This window comes from Podarcis tiliguerta (genome assembly GCF_965153285.1).
Source record: "Podarcis tiliguerta genome assembly, chromosome: 13".
Taxonomy (NCBI): domain Eukaryota; kingdom Metazoa; phylum Chordata; class Lepidosauria; order Squamata; family Lacertidae; genus Podarcis; species Podarcis tiliguerta.
The window spans coordinates 51427936-51448289 of NC_139546.1; the positions used below are offsets into that span (position 1 = coordinate 51427936).

General features: G+C 50.6%; 1 protein-coding gene and 1 long non-coding RNA gene across 3 annotated transcripts in view; one reads left to right on the forward strand and one right to left on the reverse strand.

Moving 5' to 3' along the window:
• The window catches only part of LOC310663273, a 297785-nt gene extending 290076 nt beyond the window's left edge, over window positions 1-7709 (reverse strand). The window contains exon 1 of the long non-coding RNA XR_014504462.1: window positions 7516-7709. This is a non-coding gene — a long non-coding RNA (uncharacterized lncRNA). The remainder of the gene's footprint in view (window positions 1-7515) is intronic.
• Window positions 1-15728, forward strand: part of CHRNB1 (cholinergic receptor nicotinic beta 1 subunit) — a 29268-nt gene extending 13540 nt beyond the window's left edge. Inside the window, exons 5-12 of one of the 2 annotated variants that reach the window (XR_014504349.1) lie at window positions 186-294; window positions 1136-1283; window positions 2863-3054; window positions 3842-4065; window positions 8361-8536; window positions 11499-11646; window positions 13244-13619; window positions 14697-15728. Coding sequence is in view for 1 of the 2 variants with exons in the window: in XM_083410446.1 (XP_083266572.1) it covers window positions 186-294; window positions 1136-1283; window positions 2863-3054; window positions 3842-4065; window positions 8361-8536; window positions 11499-11646; window positions 13244-13384 (1138 nt within the window). In the remaining variant the exon portion in view is untranslated. Of the gene's footprint in view, window positions 1-185; window positions 295-1135; window positions 1284-2862; window positions 3055-3841; window positions 4066-8360; window positions 8537-11498; window positions 11647-13243; window positions 13706-14696 lie in introns of those variants that run through there. The other variant, XM_083410446.1, reaches the window with a different exon arrangement.
• Window positions 15729-20354: the final 4626 nt, after the last annotated feature.

The following is a 20354-nucleotide window of genomic DNA, read 5'->3' on the forward strand; positions in this document are numbered from 1 at the left end:
TCGTCTCTCCCTGAAACCAAAATGTTCTCTAAACCACAATAGGGGGGAGAGCTCTCGCACTCGGATCCAGCTCGTGGGTTTCCCATACAGGCGTGTGGCTGTGTGAAAAGGAGGCCGGACGAGAAGGGCTATTGGCCTGAAGCACCGGCTTAACCTTGTTTTTGTCCCTTATTTACCCTGTCCAGCAACGACGGCAACTTTGACATTGCGCTGTCAATCAACGTCCTGGTGACCCACAAAGGAGTCGTCCGGTGGCAGCCGCCAGCCATTTACAAGAGCAGTTGCAGTATCCAGGTGAGTGAGATTTTCTTTATAAAAAATAAATAAATGAGATGTGGTTACAAATACAGCGGTACCTCGGGTTACAGACGCTTCAGGCTGCACACTCCACTAAGCCAGAAATAGTGCTTCAGATTAAGAACTTTGCTTCAGGATGAGAACAGAAATCGTGCTCTGGCGGCGCAGAAGCAGCAGGAGGCCCCATTAGCTAAAGTGGTGTTTTAGGTTAAGAACAGTTTCAGGTTAAGAACGGACCTCTGGAACGAATTAAGTACTTAACCCGAGGTAAAGGTAAAGGTACCCCTGCCCGTACGGGCCGGTCTTGACAGACTCTAGGGTTGTGCGCCCATCTCACTCAAGAGGCCAGGGGCCAGCGCTGTCCGGAGACACTTCCGGGTCACGTGGCCAGTGTGACATCGCTGCTCTGGCGAGCCAGAGCCACACACGGAAACGCCGTTTACCTTCCCGCTAGTAAGCGGTCCCTATTTATCTACTTGCACCCGGGGGTGCTTTCGAACTGCTAGGTTGGCAGGCGCTAGGACCGAACAACGGGAGCACACCCCGCTGCGGGGATTCGAACCGCCGACCTTTCGATCGGCAAGCCCTAGGCACTGAGGCTTTTACCCACAGCGCCACCCGCGTCCCTAACCCGAGGTACCACTGTACTATAAAATGAATATGCGCCGCCGGGGTGCAAAGATCTGCCCAGTGCCCCCAAATTTAGTTTTTGTTGTTGTTGTTGTTGTTTAGTCGTGTCCGACTCAAGGGGAAAAATAAAATACAAATATACAGAGCTTGATAGTACTGTAAATTTTTAAAATGACAGCCTTTTTCTCTCTCGTTTTTTCGGGGGCAGGTAACCTACTTCCCCTTTGACTGGCAAAACTGCACGATGGTTTTCCGCTCATACACTTACGACACCTCAGAAATCACCCTTCTCCACCCGGTCGGTGAGGACGGGTTGGAGGTGAAGGAGATTATCATCTACGAAAACACGTTTATCGGTGAGGAATGGTGGATTCTGGGTAAATGCGTGTGGCGGGGGCTGGCTAGACGAGGAAGGGTAAAACCAGCCCTAGACACCCCCCCCCAAGGGATGACCCAGAAGACAACTTAGACAAGGGGTCAGCAAACTTTTTCAGCAGGGGGACGGTCCACTGTCCCTCAGACCTTGTGGGGCGCTGGACTATATTGGGGGGAGGATAATAATAAACGAATTCCTATGCCCCACAAATAACCCAGAGATGCATTTTAAATAAAAGGACACATTCTACTCATGTAAAAACATGCTGATTCCCGGACCGTCCATGGGCCAGATTGAGAAGGCGATTGGGCCGGATCCGGCAGAGAATGCCCAGTAGCAGAGTTTAGATTCGCAAAAGTCAAGCAGCAGTATAGTGTCAGGAATATAGGTTGTTAAGATCCTTTTGTCCCGTTTAGTTGCTTCCTGCACTCCCCTCTTGCAACAAAGAGACAACAAGCTGTTGTTGTTGTTGAGTCGTTTAGTCGTGTCCGCCTCTTCGTGACCCCCTGGACCAGAGCACGCCAGGCACTCCTGTCTTCCACTGCCTTCCACAGTTTGGTCAAACTCATGTTCGTAGCTTTGAGAACACTGTCCCACCATCTCGTCCTCTGTCACCCCCTTCTCCTTGGGCCCTCCATCTTTCCCAACATCAGGGTCTTTTCCAGGGAGTCTTCTCTTCTCAGGAGGTGGCCAAAGTCTTGGAGCCTCAGCTTCAGGATCTGTCCTTCCAGTGAGCACTCAGGGCTGATTTCCTTCAGAATGGAGAGGTTGGATCTTCTTGCAGTCCATGGGACTCTCCAGAGTCTCCTCCAGCACCAGAATTCAAAAGCATCCATTCTTCGGCGATCAGCCTTCTTTATGGTCCAGCTCTCACTTCCATACATCACTACTGGGGAAAACCAGAGCTTTAACTATATGGACCTTTGTTGGCAAGGTGATGTCTCTGCTTTTTAAGATGCTGTCTAGGTTTGTCACTGCTTTTCTCCCAAGAAGCAGGCGTCTTTTAATTTCGTGGCTGCTGTCACCATCTGCAGTGATCATGGAGCCCAAGAAAGTAGAATCTCTCACTGCCTCCATTTCTTCCCCTTCTATTTGCCAGGAGGTCATGGGCCCAGTGGCCATGATCTTCGTTTTTTTGATGTTGAGCTTCAGACCGTATTTTGCACTCTCCTCTTTCACCCGCATTAAAAGCTTCTTTAATTCCTCCTAAGTTTAAAATGCTTTACTTACAAAGCATTCCAAAGGTCAGATTCCTGCGTTTATCCAAGCAGCAGCAATGCAGAACACAGGCAGAATACTCTCGGAATTGCAGAGAATGCAGAAAGCTTGCTTAGGCACGTCTTCCTTGGTTAGTTACATGGTGAGGAGAGAGTGAGAGAGGAACAGGAAGAGGAGGCTTCACTTCCTCCCTCGCCAGGGGGAAGAGTGGGCGTGACCTAGCTGAGTCTAGGAACACAGCTCTATTGTCTTAACCCCTTCATGCACTAACTAGGAATCACGAATAGATGTATTTCAGTGCAATTTCACTGCAATTTCCCTTCTGTCTTTTCCTTTGGCAGACAACGGGCAGTGGGAGATCCGGCACAAACCGTCCCGCAAGAACACCCTCCCGGGAGACCCCCTGTACGAGGACATCACCTTCTACCTCATCATTCGGAGGAAGCCCCTCTTCTACCTCATCAACGTCATCATCCCTTGCATCTTGATTACCATTCTGGCCATCTTTGTCTTCTATCTCCCGCCGGATGCTGGTGGGTAGCCAGAAAAAAAGAGCCACTCTTGAGCGACACCTTCAGGCTGTTAAGTGTTATTACACCCTGTGGGATGGGCTTCGCTTAGCCTGACACCCTCCTCAAAGAGGGATATTGCAAAGCTGGGGACATCTGATGGGAGGGCGTTCCACAGGGCGGGCACCACCACCAAGAAGGCCCTCTGCCTGGTTCCCTGTAACTTCACTTCTTGCAGGGAGGGAACCGCCAGAAGGCCCTTGGTGCTGGACCTCAGTGTCCAGGCTGGACGATGGGGGTGGAGATGCTCCTTCAGGTCTACTGGGCCTTTGAGGCCGTTTGGGGCTTTCAAGGTCAGCACCAACACTTTGAATTGTGCTCGGAAATGTACTGGGAGCCAATGTAAGTCTTTCAGGACCGGTGTTATATGGTCTCCCAGTCACCAGTGTGGCTGCCACATTCTGGATTAGTTGTAGTTTCCGGGTCACCTTCAAAGGTAGCCCCACGTAGAGCGCATTGCAGCAGTCCAAGTGGGAGATAACCAGAGCATGCACCACTCTGGTGAGACAGTCTGTGGGCAGGGAGGGTCTCATCCTGCGTACCAGATGGAGCTGGCAGACAGCTGCCCTGGACACAGAGTTGACCTGTGCCTCCATGGACAGCTGTGAGTCCAGAATGACTCCCAGGCTGCGCACCTGGTCCTTCAGGGGCACAGTTGCCCCATTCAGGACCAGAGAGTCCTCCACACCCGCCCGCCCCCTGTCCCCCCAAAACAGTACTGCTCATGTTCTCCTCCACCTCCCTTCCTCAGGCGAGAAGATGACCCTCTCCATCTTTGCTCTCCTCACCCTCACCGTCTTCCTCTTGCTGCTGGCCGACAAGGTCCCAGAGACATCCTTGGCTGTGCCCATCATCGTGAAATACCTCATGTTCACCATGAGTCTCGTGACTTTGTCCGTCATCCTCAGCGTGGTCGTCCTCAACTTGCACCATCGCTCACCCAACACCCATGAGATGCCCTTCTGGGTGAGACAGGTATGTGGGGGAGATTGACACTAACATTTCTTCTTCTTTGGCGATGCCTCGTAGCTGAGTAATATTGTCTCCATAAACACGGTTTTAACAATGAGTCCGTAAGTGACTGCGGAGGCCAATTCTGGACCCACACGTCCTTCCACAGTGGGGACATTGGTTTCCGGGCGGGAGTTGATCCCGGTGTGGATTTGCCAAGTGTGCCTTCCTCTTAGCACGTTTCTCCCTTGCGTCCTGAGTTCGAGTGTCTTCAAAGCCCACGACGCCTTTGGTAAAGGCTGTTCTCCAACTGGAGCGCTCGCAGGCCATTGTTTCCCAATTGTTGGTTTTTAGCCGCTCTGAGCCCGGTTTCGGCTGGGGAGGGTGGGATATAAATAAAAATTTATTCTTCCTATTATTATTATACTACATTTTTTGAAATTTGCCTTCAGACAGTCTTTGAACCTCTTTTGTTCACCACCAGCATTAAACTTTCCATTTCTAAGTTGGGAATAGAGTACCGTATTTTTTGCTCTATAAGACGCACCAGACCACAAGACGCACCTAGTTTTTGGAGGAGGAAAACAAGAAAAAAATATTCTGAATCTCAGAAGCCAGAACAGCAAGAGGGATCGCTGCGCAGCGAATTTCTTTAGGGAGAAGGGGATTAGCCACAGACTGACTGCTCCTTACTCTCCGCAACAGAATGGTGTGGCAGAGAGAAAGAACAGGACGGTGCAAGAAGCAGTGTCTGCGATCCTGTGGGACGCAGGGCTACCCCAAAAGTTTTGGTCTGAAGCTTGGAAATATGTGGTGCATACGCAGAACAGAGTGTACAACTCTAGTGTGGGAAATACACAGTATTTCTTACTGCATGGGAAAAAGCCCAAGGTTAATTACCTGCGTGTGTTTGGTTGTGAAGCCTGGGTGCTTATCCCAAAGGCTCTACGCAAAAAAGGCGAGCCAAGGGCAAAAAGGATGATCTTTGTAGGATATGAGCCTGGCTCAAAGGCCTGGAGATTTGCGTACCCTAGTGGTGACCAGTCAAGACTGGTGGTGAGCAATAGTGCTGAGTTCTGTGAACAAGCTGGTTGGGAACGTCTGCACGCAAATCCAGACGTGATTTTGCAACAGTCCTATGACTCAGACGTAGAGGAGGAAGAAGAAGTGGTTGCAGGGGACCAAGGTCCAGAGCAACAAAGTCCAAGGCAGGGACAGCTTAGGATCCCTCAGAGGGGGGAACCTAGAACACCTCCTCAGGCAAGTGTCAAGCTTGAGCAAAAGAGTGAGCCTTCTTCACCTGTTGAGCCAGCTGTGAAGCCTAAGAGGCGCAGCAGGTCAGAGGGGGAAGATGCTGAGGTTGAGGAAGAAGCAGCAGGGTCACCAAGATTCACACTGAGGAGCTCAGCGAGGACAAGGAGACCTCGTGATCGGTATGAGGCTTCAGGTGTCTGGGTAGGTTCAGCCAGATGTGAACCTGATTCCTTTGAGGATATTCAGAGTTTACCTGAGGAAGAAGCAGTTGAGTGGCACAAGGCAATGGACAAAGAGATGAAGTCCATGAAAGATCTAGGTGTGTTTTCACTCACAGAGTTGCCACCAGGCAAACAGGCTGTAGGTTGCAGGTGGGTTTACCGTTTGAAACCCACAGACACTGGACAGCCACAGTATAAAGCCAGATTAGTTGCACGTGGATTTTCTCAGAAGAAGGGAATACACTTCACGGAAGTGTATTCGCCGACATCGCGAGCAGAGACTCTGAGAACGCTTTTAGCTTGTGCGGCACAGAGAGGCTGGAAGGTAAACCACTTTGATGTGGATGTTGCCTACCTAAACTCAGATCTCCAGGAGGAGCTGTACATGATTCCTCCTGCAGGGTTTGAGAACAAGAGGCAGGGTGTTGTGTGGAGGTTGCACAAATCTATCTATGGTTTGCGTCAATCTGCCAGAAACTGGAACATGTGTCTGAATGAAGCCTTGGAAGAGTTAGGTTTCAGAAAAAGTGTTGCTGATAGTTGCCTCTATCTGAAAGGGTCAGGTGCTACCCAACAGTGCGTGATGGCTTGGGTCGATGATTTGTTGATGGTATCGACAACAGATGAACAGGCAGAAAAGTTTGCCAAAGACCTAGGTAAACGGTTCAAACTGAAACAGCTTGGTGCTGTCAAAACTTATCTTTGTGTCAATATTGAACGTACACAAGATGGAAGTTTTTTGCTCAGTCAGAAAGGTAAAATTGAGCAGTTACTTCAGAAAATGAGAATGAGTGATTGTACAGGAGTGAGAAGTCCAATGGAGACAAGTTTTGTGAAAGACAGCCAGCAAGGAGAACGAGCTGTGTTTGAGAATACTGAAGTGTTTCAGTCAGCCCTAGGGAGTTTGTTGTACTTGTCCCAGTGGAGCAGGCCCGATATAGCTTTTGCTGTCAACCTGCTCAGCAGGGAAGCTTCAAACCCTAGTGTGCAAGCCTGGAATGGCATAAAGAGAGTTCTAAGATATTTGCAAGAGACCAAAAACCTTTGTCTTAGGTTGCCAGCACAGGGAGAAGCCAAGCTAGTCTGCTTTGTGGACGCAGATTGGGCTAACCTTGAGGACCGCAAATCTGTGTCTGGTCTAGTGGTTAAGTTTGGAAACTCAGTGGTTGGATGGAGATCCAAGAAGCAGAGTCTTATAGCGCTCTCATCCACTGAGGCTGAGTTCAGTGCTCTTTCAGAGGTGTGCACAGAGCTGGAGTTTTATGCTTGTTTAGTGCAGGAAGTCTGTGGAGTGGATTGTCAACCAATACGTGTTTTCGAGGACAATCAACCATGCCTACGTTTGGCAGAGTCTGGCCAGTTCAAAGCCAGGACAAAACACTTAGATATTCGCTTTCGGAATGTGTGCCAAAGCGTTCAAGAGGGATTAGTAGCGCTGAAGTATTGTCCCTCTGCGAAGAACCTAGCTGATGGCTTCACGAAGCCACTCTCCTTCCAGAGACATGGAGAGTTTTGCGAAGGTCTAGGTTTGCAACGACCAAGGGTCAATTCTGCCCTCAGATCCGAGGCAAGAGGGGGTGTTGAGAGCAGTAAGGGGTTAATCTGCTGTGCCTCGGAGCTGGAGGGCAGGACTTATCTGGCAGGACGTGACGTAACCAGTTTGCTATGTGTTGTGTGTTCTGTGGAAAACGAAAGTGCCTGTTGAGCTGCTGAGCTCAGACAGAGCGGAGCTGAAAAATGCAGCTCCAGTCCGGATGATTGTAACTCTGTTTGTTTGCATGTTTTTGGACAATAAAGAAGCTAAAGAACAAGAAACTGCTGTCTCATTGATTCAGCCCTTATCACACGCGATGCTGCGCAATTCTGCTGAAGTGTTTTACTGCTGTTGAAATGTTTACAGAGGCTCGCGCAGGGGAAGCATGCCGGACGACGCAATCTGACCATAAATCTGTCTGAAGAGATTTATGGAAGCACTCGGACTCATTAAATTCCTCTACACCTCTTGCTGTTCTGGCTTCTGGGATAGCTGCGCAGCCTGCATTCGCTCCATAAGACGCACACACATTTCCCCTTACTTTTGTGGAGGGAAAAAGTGCGTCTTATAGAGCAAAAGATACGGTAGTTGCTTTGGAAGACAATCATCACAACATGACTAGTCCAACGAAGTTGATGTTGGAGAATCATCGCTTTGACACTGGTGATCTAAAATTTAAACCTCCTATCTCACATGGGGAAGAAATACAAAAAGTAAACAGGCTGCGAAGCCTTTCTAGCAGAGTAAAGACACTTCTACGTTTTGCCGTGTAATGAAGTTTAGGAATAAGGCAACTATATCTTTTTGTCCACTTTTATTTGTGGTCTGCTTTGCCTCGCCATCGCCATTGGAGCAAATGAATTGAAAAGGATGTTCAAAATAACTTTTGTAAAAACACACACACAACCAGAAGCTTTTCTTTTGGGACAGAACTACCTAAATTGTATAGAAATCTATTTATGTATGCTATACTACAGCAGTAAGAATGCTACTTGCTTTTAAAACGAGGCTGCATTTTAATTTGCATTTTAGCCTGTATTTTAAATAGGTCCCCCCCCATTATGTTCTTACTGTAATTTTTACTAGTGTTATCCGCCCTGAGCCCAGCTCTGGCCAGAGAGGACGGGGTATAAATTATTATTATTATTATTATTATTATTATTATTATTATTATTATTATTATTATTAAGACAACCATCCTCTTACCAATACCTTCTGCCTCGCTGGCATCCCGTAAGCAGAAATGTGGGGGGGAATGCAAAGAAAAGTTACTCTCTCTTCCTCCCCCTCCCTCCTCCCTCCTTCTCTAGATCTTCATCCACACACTCCCCCGGTATTTGGGCTTGCGGCGCCCCAAGCCAGAGATGCTTTTGAAACCGGCACCCCCACACCCCAAACAAGAGACCGTGGTGAAAAGCAACCGCCGGACGGACGAATATTTTATCCGCACCCCTGCCTACGATTTCCTGTTCCCCAAACCCAACAGGTGAAGAGGCCAGGCAATTTGACACTGGTGGGATGAACGAGAGAGAATGTTGTTGCTAGGTACAGTGGTACCTCGGGTTACATACGCTTCAGGTTACATACGCTTCAGGTTACACACTCTGCTAACCCAGAAATAGTGCTTCAGGCTAAGAACTTTGCTTCAAGATGAGAACAGAAATCGTTCTCCGGCGGCGAGGCAGCAGCAGGAGGCCCCATTAGCTAAAGTGGTGCTTCAGGTTAAGAACAGTTTCAGCTTAAGAACGGACCTCCGGAACGAATTAAGTACTTAACCTGAGGTACCACTGTAGCTCTGAAATTGTGGCAGTGGGAATTTGGGGCACGCCCCCAGACTCTCAGTCGGCCAAACTTTATTCAGGATTGCGTCGCCAGGTAGAATCCAAAGATCATTCCCGATTTCCTCGCAAATTGCAAATCCGATTTGGTCGCGTTGACGGTAAAGCCAGTTGAGAAGGTTTCAAAGCCCGTTGAGAGTGAGGTCCTCCCTTTCCGGTTCAGTGTTGTCGTCACTTCAAATGGGGAAAGATCTTCGCCCTGGCACTTTTCAGGACTGATTGGGGTTTTTTTGCAAAAGGAGGGCCGTCCCCATTTGAGAAATATCTGCTACTCTTGAATAAAGGTAAAAGGTAAAGGGACCCCTGACCATTAGGTCAATTCGTGGCCGACTCTGGGGTTGCGACGCTCATCTCGCTTTATTGGCCGAGGGAGCCGGTGTACAGCTTCTGGGTCATGTGGCCAGCAGGACTAAGCCGCTTCTGGCGAACCAGAGCAGCGCACGGAAACGCCGTTTACCTTCCCGTCGGAGCGGTACCTATTTATCTGCTTGCACTTTGACGTGCTTTCGAACTGCTAGGTTGGCAGGAGCAGGGACCGAGCAACAGGAGCTCACCCCATCGTGGGGATTCGAACCGCCAACCTTCTGATCGGCAAGCCCTAGGCTCTGTGGTTTAACCCACAGTGCCACCCGCATCCCTTACTCTTGAATAGCTCCCTTAAAATAGAGGGGAAGATGGCGGTCTAAAGCTTGTTCTATCAATTGTGGACTCCTTCTTCCATTCTCACTCTTTCAAGGTTTTCATAAAATTGTTGGGAGGGTCATGGGATCTTTTGCCCAACGTGGGGCTCGAACCCTCGACCCTGAAATTCAGAGTCTCATGCTCTGCTAACCGATTGATTTACATGGGAGAGGCTATATTAATTACAAATATCCTTCCAGACTCTCACATGTGTGAGGTCAGGTTGAATAATCAGCTTGATGTTTGCATTTAGAACATGGGCAGAGCTTTTAGATGCCCACCCTTTGGCAGGAAAACAGAAGCTTAGGAAAGGCTGAAAGCTGCCACTTTGGGAGTTACCATGCTTGGTAAAATAATGACCGTAAAGTAAGTTTAAATCGGAGTTTACTTACTTAAAAGTCTTGCGCCCATTTTCAGCACCCAACAGCAGCAAACACAAGGCAGGTAAAAAAAAAAAAAATACTTCTAGGTTACAAAATACATAGTTGAATAGTAAAATTGTGTCTGTGCTTAGTTGAGACAGACATCCATCCCAATCAAAAAAATGGTGCAAAAGGACAAAGAGAGAGAGAAAGAGAGAGGGGATAAGGATAAGGAATCGCATTCCTATGGACTGAGTCTGCCTATCTAGGAATTTACATCTCTGTGGTTGTTAGCCCCTAGACCAGAGGTCAGCAGACTTTTTCAGCAGGGGGCCGGTCCACTGTCCCTCAGGCCTTGTGTGGGGCCGGACTATTTTTTTTTGGGGGGGGAATGAACGAATTCCTATGCCCCAGAAATAACCCAGAGATGGGTTTTAGTATGGCGGCAGCTACACTCGGAACTCCCTGCCTCTTGACCCCTTCATGGTATTTTTTTTGGCACCTGCTAAAAAGATTCTCATTCAGACAATGTTAACTTTTCCTATATTTTAAACCATAGCTGTACAGTGGTGCCTCGCAAGACGAAATTAATTCGTTCCGCGAGTTTTTTCGTTGAGCGAGTTTTTTCGTCTTGCAAAGCACCACTGCAGTTAAACACTGACAACGGCGGGGAGAAGCAGGGCAGCTGCTGCAGCCGGTACCTCAGACTCACCCGCGCAACTGCTGGAGGGCGGCGGGGCTCAGGAGCGCGACTCCGGCTGCAACGCTGGCTGCTGGCGGCAACGGCTCCTGAGGGGAGCGCGCGAGGGCGGTGGACAGCAGCGCGAGGCACCAACCGTCAGCGGGAAGGTGGGAGGGAGCGGGAGGAGCGGAGAAGCGAGCGTGCGTGCAGTGACCGTCGCCATGACAGGAGAGGCAGGGCCGTTTCGTCTAGCGAAGCAAGCCCTTAGGAAAATCCGTCTTGCGAAGCACCTCAGAAAACGAAAAACCCTTTCGTCTAGCAAGTTTTTCATCTTCCGAGGCATTCATCTTGTGGGGTACCACTGTACGCTTTTTCTTACGCTTTTGTCTCTATTCGTAAACCGCTTTGAGAGGCTGTTGTAGTAGTTGCAGAGGTCAGTAATCTTTTTCAGTAGGGGGTCGGTCCACTGTCCATCAAACCTTGTGTGGGGCCGGATTATATTTTGAAGGGGTGAAATGAACGAATTCCTATGCCCCACAAATAACCCAGCGATGCATTTTAAATAAAAGGACACATTCTACTCGTGTAAAAAACACGCTGATTCCTGGACGTCCGCAGGCCGGATTTAGAAGGCGATTGGGCCGGATCCGGCCCCCAGGCCTTAGTTTGCCTACCCACGCCCTAGACCAATGGTTCTCAACCTGTGGGTCCCCAGATGTTGTTGGACTACAACTCCCATCATTCCTAGCCACTCATGACCAGTGGTCAGGGATGATGGGAGTTGTAGTCCAACAATATCTGGGGACCCACAGGTTGAGAACCGCTGCTAGATTTACTAATTAACGAGAATATGCCTTGTTGGGTTTGACGGTAAATCTCCCACAGGTTCCAGCCAGAGGCATTCCCCACGGATATGAAGAAGTATATTGATGGCCCCAGTCACTTCATCGCACTCCCGCCTGACTTGAAGGCCGCCATGGACGGCATTACCTACATAGCAGAACAGCTGCAGGAGCAAGACGACTATGATGAGGTGAGTTCTTCTGGAAGAAACCAAGCATTATGGGGAAGGATGGAAGGCTCTGGGCGTGTTTTGCCTGGATAAGATGAGATGCAATTTGTTGTTGTTGCTTAGTCGTTTAGTCGTGTCCGCCTCTTCGTGACCCCCTGGACCAGAGCACGCCAGGCCCTCCTGTCTTCCACTGCCTCCCGCAGTTTGGTCAGACTCATGCTGGTAGCTTCGAGAACACTGTCCCACCATCTGGTCCTCCATCGTCCCCTTCTCCTTGTGCCCTCCATCTTTCCCAATATCAGGGTCTTTTCCAGGGAGTCTTCTCTTCTCAGGAGGTGGCCAAAGTCTTGGAGCCTCAGCTTCAGGATCTGTCCTTCCAATGAGCACTCAGGGCTGTTTTCCTTCAGAATGGAGAGGTTGGATCTTCTTGCAGTCCATGGGACTCTCTATTGCATCATGAGATGCAATAGCTGCCTTCAAATATCTGGTGGGCTTCCACATGGAAGAGGGAACAAAGGTGTTTCCGGAGGGCAGTATCCCAAAACCAACAGATTCAAGTTACAAGGGAGGAGATTCCAGGCGGTTGGAGGATGGATGGCGGCTAATGGATTGAGGTTGAATCCTGACAAGACAGAAGTACTGTTTTTGGGGGACAGGGGGCAGGCAGGTGTGGGGGACTCCCTGGTCCTGAATGGGGCAACTGTGTCCCTGAAGGACCAGGTGCGCAGCCTGGGAGTCATTCTGGACTCACCGCTGTCCATGGAGGCACAGGTCAGTTCTGTGTCCAGGGCACCTGCTTACCAGCTCCATTTGGTACGCAGGATGAGACCCTCCCTGCCTGGAGTCTGTCTTGCCAGAGTGGTGCATGCTCTGGTTATCTCCCGCCATGCGCTCTACGTGGGGCTGCCTTTGAAGGTGACCCAGAAACTGCAATTAATCCAGAATGCGACAGCCAGACTGGGGACTGGGAGACCATATAACACCAGTCCTGAGAGACCTCCATTGGCCCAGTATGTTTCCAAGCACAATTCAAAGTGTTGGTGCTGACCTCAAAGGCCCAGTAGACCTGAAGGAGCATCTCCACTCCCATCTTTCTGCCCGGATGCTGAGGTCCAGCTCCGAGGGCCTCCTAGTGGTTCCCTCATTGCGAGAAGCAAAGCTACAGGAAACCAGGCAAAGGGCCTTCTCGGTGGTGGCGCCCGCCCTGTGGAACGCCCTCCCTCCAGATGTCAAAGACATAAACAACTACCTGACATTCAGAAGACATCTGAAGGCAGCCCTGTTCAGGGAAGTTTTTAATGTGTGATATTTTAGTGTATTTTTGGTCTTTGTTGGAAGCGGCTGGGGAACACCAGCCAGATGGATGGGATACAAATAATAAATAATAAATTTATTATTATTATTATTATTATTATTATTATTATTATTATTATTATTAAAAAACACTAGGAGGGTCCGAAGGTGATGGGCTCTCCTTCATTGGAAGTTTTTATGCAGAGGATGGATGGACACCTGTCAAGCAGCTCCGACTCCTGTCTCACAGAGGGTTGGGCTGGATGACCTTTGGGGTCCCTCCCAATTCGACCGTTCTGTGACCTTCTTCCTCCTTCCCTTGCAGCTGAAGAAGGACTGGGAGTATGTCGCCATTGTGGTGGACCGCCTGTTCTTCTGGACCTTCATCATCTTCACCACGCTGGGCACCTTCAGTATCTTTCTGGACGCCAGTTTCCACCTGCCCCCTGACCAGCCCTTCCCCTGAGCCCACGGCCTCCTTCGCCCAGCCAGAATAATGGGTCGGGTGGTCCTTCCACGGGGAAGGCCTGTGAACCGTTGACTCCTGCCGACACGGCGACAGGATGTGAAGAACAAGCTTGTGCCCACATCCCTATGGGGTGGGCCTCAGGCCTGTGGGTCAAATATAGCCCTCTAAGCCTCTCTATTCAGACCCTAGGCCACACCTTCTCTGTAAGCCACACCCACTGGGACTCTACAAGGCCACGCCCTCTCCTCAAGCCACACCCACTGGGATGCTACAAGGCCACGCCCTCTCCTCAAGCCACACCCACTGGGATCCCACAAGGCCACGCCCTCTCCTCAAGCCACACACCTACATGTACTGTAAAAGGCCACACCCTCTCCTCAAGCCACACCCACTGGGATTCCACAAGGCCACGCCCTCTCCTCAAGCCACTCCCACTGGGATACCACAAGGCCACACCCTCCCCTCAAGCCATGCCCACTGGGAGTCCACAAGGCCACGCCCTCTCCTGAAGCCACGCCCCATGGGACTCAACAAGGCCCCACCCTCTCCTCAAGCCACTCCCACTGGGATTCCACAAGGCCACGCCCTCTCCTCAAGCCACACCCCGTGGGATTCCACAAGGCCACGCCCTCTCCTCAAGCCACACCCACTGGGACTCTACAAGGCCACACCCTCTCCTCGAGCCACCCCCACTGGGATTCCAAAAGGCCATGCCCTCTCCTCAAGCCACTCCCACTGGGACTCTACAAGGCCACACACTCTCCTCAAGCCACACCCACTGGGATTACACATGGCCACGCCCTCTCCTCAAGCCACACCCACTGGGACTCTACAAGGCCACGCCCTCTCCTCAAGCCACCCCCACTGGGACTCTACAAGGCCACGCCCTCTCCTCAAGCCACTCCCACTGGGATTCCACAAAGTCACACCCTCTCCTCAAGCCACACCCACTGGGACTCTACAAGGCCACGCCCTCTCCTCAAGCCACTCCCACTGGGATTCCACAAAGTCACACCCTCTCCTCAAGCCACACCCACTGGGACTCTACAAGGCCACACCCTCTCCTCAAGCCACACCCACTGGGAGTCCACAAGGCCACGCCCTCTCCTCAAGCCACGCCCCATGGGACTCAACAAGGCCCCACCCTCTCCTCAAGCCACTCCCACTGGGATTCCACAAGGCCACGCCCTCTCCTCAAGCCACACCCCGTGGGATTCCACAAGGCCACGCCCTCTCCTCAAGCCACACCCACTGGGACTCTACAAGGCCACACCCTCTCCTCAAGCCACCCCCACTGGGATTCCAAAAGGCCATGCCCTCTCCTCAAGCCACTCCCACTGGGACTCTACAAGGCCACACACTCTCCTCAAGCCACACCCACTGGGATTACACATGGCCACGCCCTCTCCTCAAGCCACACCCACTGGGACTCTACAAGGCCACACCCTCTCCTCAAGCCACCCCCACTGGGACTCTACAAGGCCACGCCCTCTCCTCAAGCCACTCCCACTGGGATTCCACAAAGTCACACCCTCTCCTCAAGCCACACCCACTGGGACTCTACAAGGCCACGCCCTCTCCTCAAGCCACTCCCACTGGGATTCCACAAAGTCACACCCTCTCCTCAAGCCACACCCACTGGGACTCTACAAGGCCACGCCCTCTCCTCAAGCCACTCCCACTGGGATTCCACAAAGTCACACCCTCTCCTCAAGCCACACCCACTGGGACTCTACAAGGCCACGCCCTCTCCTCAAGCCACTCCCACTGGGATTCCACAAAGTCACACCCTCTCCTCAAGCCACACCCACTGGGACTCTACAAGGCCACGCCCTCTCCTCAAGCCACTCCCACTGGGATTCCACAAAGTCACACCCTCTCCTCAAGCCACACCCCCACTGGGACTGAGTGACGTTTGTGCAGCCGCTGCCTGTCTCAGCCTAGCCTACCTCGCAGGATTGTTGTGGGGATTAAAGGAGGAGGGGAGGGAGAACCTTGAGCTCCTTGGGGGATATAAATGCAAGAAATAAAGAAATGAATAATAAAACTCTGTCCTGAGACTCAAGATGAACTTAAGAGACTGGGGGACGGGGCCTGCCCATTACCCTCTGCCCCCCTCCCGGCTTGAAGGACACATGGGCTCGGCCTTTGGGTGAGCATCGCAAGGAGAAATCTAAGCCTGGAGTTTAGATGCCAAAGGGACAGATCCAGGTTATAATAATAATAATAATTTATTATTTATACCCCGCCCATCTGGCTGGGCTTCCCCAGCCACTCTGGGCAGCTTCCAAAAAAAATTATTAAAATACTGTAATACATCAAACATTAAAGGTTTCCCTAAGCAGGGCTGCCTTCAGATGTCTTCTAAAAGTCTGGTAGTTGTTGCTCTCTTTGACATCTGGTGGGAGGGCGTTCCACAGGGCGGGTGCCACCACCGAGAAGGCCCTCTGCCTGGTTCCCTGTAGCTTCTCGCAGGGAGGGAACCGCCAGAAGGCCCTCGGCGCTGGACCTCAGTGTCCAGGCAGAACGATGGGGGTGGAGACCTTCAGGTCTACTGGGCCTTTGAGGCCGTTTAGGGCTTTCAAGGTCAGCACCGACACTTTGAATTGTGCTCGGAAACGTCCTGGGAGCCAATGCAGATCTCTCAGGACCGGTGTTATGTGGTCTCCCATCCCCAGTCTAGCTGCCGCATTCTGGATTAATTGCAGTTTCTGGGTCACCTTCAAAGGTAGCCCCACGTAGAGCGCATTGCAGTAGTCCATGCTGGAGATAACCAGAGCATGCGCCACTCTGGCCAGACAGTCTGCGGGCAGGGAGGGTCTCATCCTACACACCAGATGGAGCTGGCAGACAGCTGCCCTGCACACAGAACTGACCTGCGCCTCCATGGACAGCAGTGAGTCCAGAATGACTCCCAGGCTGCGCACCTGGTCCTTCAGGGGCACAGTTGCCCCACTCAGGACCAGGGAGTCCTCCACACCCGCCCGCCTCCTGTCCCCCAAAAACAGTACTTCTGTCTTGTCAGGATTCAACCTCAATCTGTTAGCTGCCGTCCATCCTCCAACCGCCTCCAGGTTAAAGATTAGTGGGGGTTTTCAGGGTTGCCATCACCATCTAGTTAAAGACTAAATTGCGCTGGCAGCTGCTGACAACAGCTTTTCCCTTCGAGGGCAAGCATGGCCTGAGACCTGAGGAAAGGTTAATTAACTGAGCACTTAATTACTCCCTTTCCGCCGGACGCTCCTGGTTACTCAGCGGAAGGTCAAAGGTCATCTAGCCCAACCCACCGCAATGCGGGAACCACAGCTAAGGATGGATGTCGACCTGTTACCTCTGAGGTGGAGAAAGGCACTCTGCACATGCTCAGCTCTCCTTTTGTCTTCGCCCCCAATCCGCCTACACAGGGATGAAGTTCTGGCCAGAGGGGCAGCGCTTCCTCTGCGCCACCTTCCACCCCCCGTGGCTGAAATCCTGGGACATCATAAATTGAGGTGGCTTCTGTAATTCTGGGATGTCCCGGTAGAAACAGGACAGTTGGAGCGCACAGGGTGATGTCACAGGACCGGTCTTGGAGACGGAGGTTAATTGGGAGAAGGGAGCAGAAAAAAGGCAGATCTCACCTGCCCCCCCCCACCTGCCTTGAATCTCTCCTTCCCTTCCCTCCTCTCTGCTGAGATGCTTGGAAACCTGGTGCAGCAAATTATGCAAACACATAATTTGTGTATTTAGCTTGCACGATGTAGACGGCTCTGGATCAGTTAAGCAAACAGACTCAGCACGATCATCAGAGCAGAATTTGAATTTGGGAGTCGCGCCCAGCCTATTAACTTCTCATTTAATGGCTCACTCCCAATGTCCCTCTCTCTTCCTCTCCGACGGCAAGTAACACAATTCAGGGGAAGCGTACGAAGGGCTTGCTGGATGAGGCCGACGGCCTGTTCTCACAGTGGCCAAGCAGGCGCCCGTTATGGCAAAAACCTGCAAGCAGGATTGGAACGCAAGACCCATTAGCCGCAACTGAGATTCAGCAGCAAAATGAATTGCTTTTAGAATGCTGTGTTATTTTTATTGTTGTTAGCCGCTCTGAGCCTGGCTTTGGCTGGGGAGGGCGGGATATAAATAAAAATTATTATTATTATTATTATTATTATTATTCTGACTGTGGCGGGCAGAGCACAGCTATCCTGGCTAGTTGCCATCGCAAGCCCTCTCCTCCATGAATAGCCAACTCCTTCCTGACCTGAGAAGAGCCTGCAGGATAATAATAATAATAATAATAATAATAATAATAATAATAATAGTAATTTATTTATACCCCGCCACTCTGGGTGGCTTCCAACAAAACACTAAAATACAATAACCTATGAAACATTAAAAGCTTCCCTAAACAGGGCTGCCTTCAGATGTCTTCTAAAAGTTTGGTAGTTATTTTTCTCTTTGACATCTGCTGGCAGGGCGTTCCACAGGGAGGGTGCCACCACCGAGAAGGCCATCTGCCTGGTTCCCTGTAACCTCACTCCTCGCAGGGAAGGAACCGCCAGAAGGCCCTCAGAGCTGGACCTCAGTTTCTGGGCTGAACGATGGAGGTGGAGACGCTCCTTCAGGTCTACTGGACCGAGGACACGGCCATTGGGCCCATCTGGCAGCCGCCGATAGCCCTCTGTTCATTAATTTGCACCATCTTATGTTAAAGCCACTCAGGTCGCTGCTTCCAGTGGCAGGTAGTTCCATAATTTAACTCAACGCTGCCTTAAGAAGGATGCTGTTTACCTAGCGGTACCTATTTATCTATTTACCTATTGAGGGATGCGGGTGGCGCTGGGGGTAAAACCTCAGTGCGTAGGACTTGCCGATCGCATGGTTGGCGGTTCGAATCCCCGCGGCGGGGTGAGCTCCCGTCTTTCGGTCCCAGCTCCTGCCCACCTAGCAGTTCGAAAGCACCCCTAAGTGCAAGTAGATAAATAGGTACCGCTTTATAGCGGGAAGGTAAACGGCGTTTCCGTGTGCTGTGCTGGCTCGCCAGAGCAGCTTCGTCACGCTGGCCACGTGACCCGGAAGTGTCTCCGGACAGCGCTGGCCCCCGGCCTCTTAAGTGAGATGGGCGCACAACCCTAGAGTCGGACACGACTGGCCCGTACGGGCAGGGGTACCTTTACCTTTACCTTTTATGTTAAAGCCACTCAGGTCACTGCTTCCAATGGCAGGTAGTTCCATAGTTTAACTCAACGCTGCCTTAAGAAGGACTTTCATGTCTCCATGCCGTGCCATGTTTTTATTGACGTCTATCGTGTTCTTAACATCAGAGCAGATGGGTGCGGCTGCTTAAAATCACATTTGAAGCCCACACCTGGGAACGGTAAGCAATAAACTCCAGTTTTCTGAATTCTCTCTCTATGTATGTGTGTGCTTTGAATGTCTTTCAAGGAATAGTGTGTGTCCGCATCTAACAGTCCCCAGCTGTGTGGATCTGAAATAGGTTTTTCCTCCCCAGTGATTTGGAAAACGAATATCCAGCCTTGCCGTTTGAAATAAAAAGATTCGGCTAAAGAGACGGAACATCTGAAGGGGAAAGATAATTTAGATTCTTTCCAACCCAGCATGCACCGGTCGGCTTCTTCTGCTGTACGTTTTTGATGACTCCGAGACTTGGTTTTCCGATCCTTCGCTTCAGAATGAAAGGAGCGTTTTGCGGCTACTTCCCCCCGCCGGCAAAAAGGGGGAAATTTCAAAGGGCTTTTGAGGCTTGCAGAGTCAGGCAGCTAGAAGGTAGAAGGTTTCGACATCATCCTCTTTCATAGAATCATAGAATAGAATCATAGAATCATAGAGTTGGAAGAGACCCCAAGGGCCATCGAGTCCAACCCCCTGCCAAGCAGGAAACACCATCAGATCACTCCTGACATATGGTTGTCAAGCCTCTGCTTAAAGACCTCCAAAGAAGGAGACTCCACCACACTCCTTGGCAGCAAATTCCACTCTCGAACAGCTCTTACTGTCAGGAAGTTCTTCCTAATGTTTAGGTGGAATCTTCTGTCTTGTAGTTTGGATCCATTGCTCCGTGTCCGCTTCTCTGGAGCAGCAGAAAACAACCTTTCTCCCTCCTCTATGTGACATCCTTTTATATATTTGAAGATGGCTATCATATCACCCCTTCACCTCCTCTTCTCCAGGCTAAACATGCCCAGCTCCCTTAGCCGTTCCTCATAAGGCATCGTTTCCAGGCCTTTGACCATTTTGGTTGCCCTCCTCTGGACACGTTCCAGTTTGTCAGTGTCCTTCTTGAACTGTGGTGCCCAGAACTGGACACAGGACTCCAGGTGAGATCTGACCAGAGCAGAATACAGTGGCACTATTACTTCCCTTGATCTAGATGCTATACTCCTATTGATGCAGCCCAGAATTGCATTGGCTTTTTTAGCTGCCGCGTCACACTGTTGGCTCATGTCAAGTTTGTGGTCAACCAAGACTCCTAGATCCTTTTCACATGTACTGCTCTCAAGCCAGGTGTCACCCATCTTGTATTTGTGCCTCTCATTTTTTTTGCCCAAGTGCAATACTTTACATTTCTCCCTGTTAAAATTCATCTTGTTTCAGCTGCAGAAAGTCCTTCGCGCAGCGTGTCGTTGACCTGTGGAACTCCCTCCCACAGGAGGCGGCCATGGCTACTAACTTGGATGATTGGACAAATTTAGGGAGGAGGAGAGAGCTAACCATGGCTAGGCTCTGCCTCCGTGGCTGCTCTCCATGGTTGCTGTTGCTCTCAGTTATTGGGGCATCTGGTTCTGATGGACTGATCCTGCAAATAGTCTTATATTCTCCGGGAAGTGATATAGGAAAAAATAGGGGTGGTTGGCTTTTGCTGCCCAACTCCCCAAGGGGTCGAGTCCCCTAAGTCCACGATCTATCGGTCAGAGATAATAATAATAATAATAATAATAATAATAATAATAATAATAATAATAATATT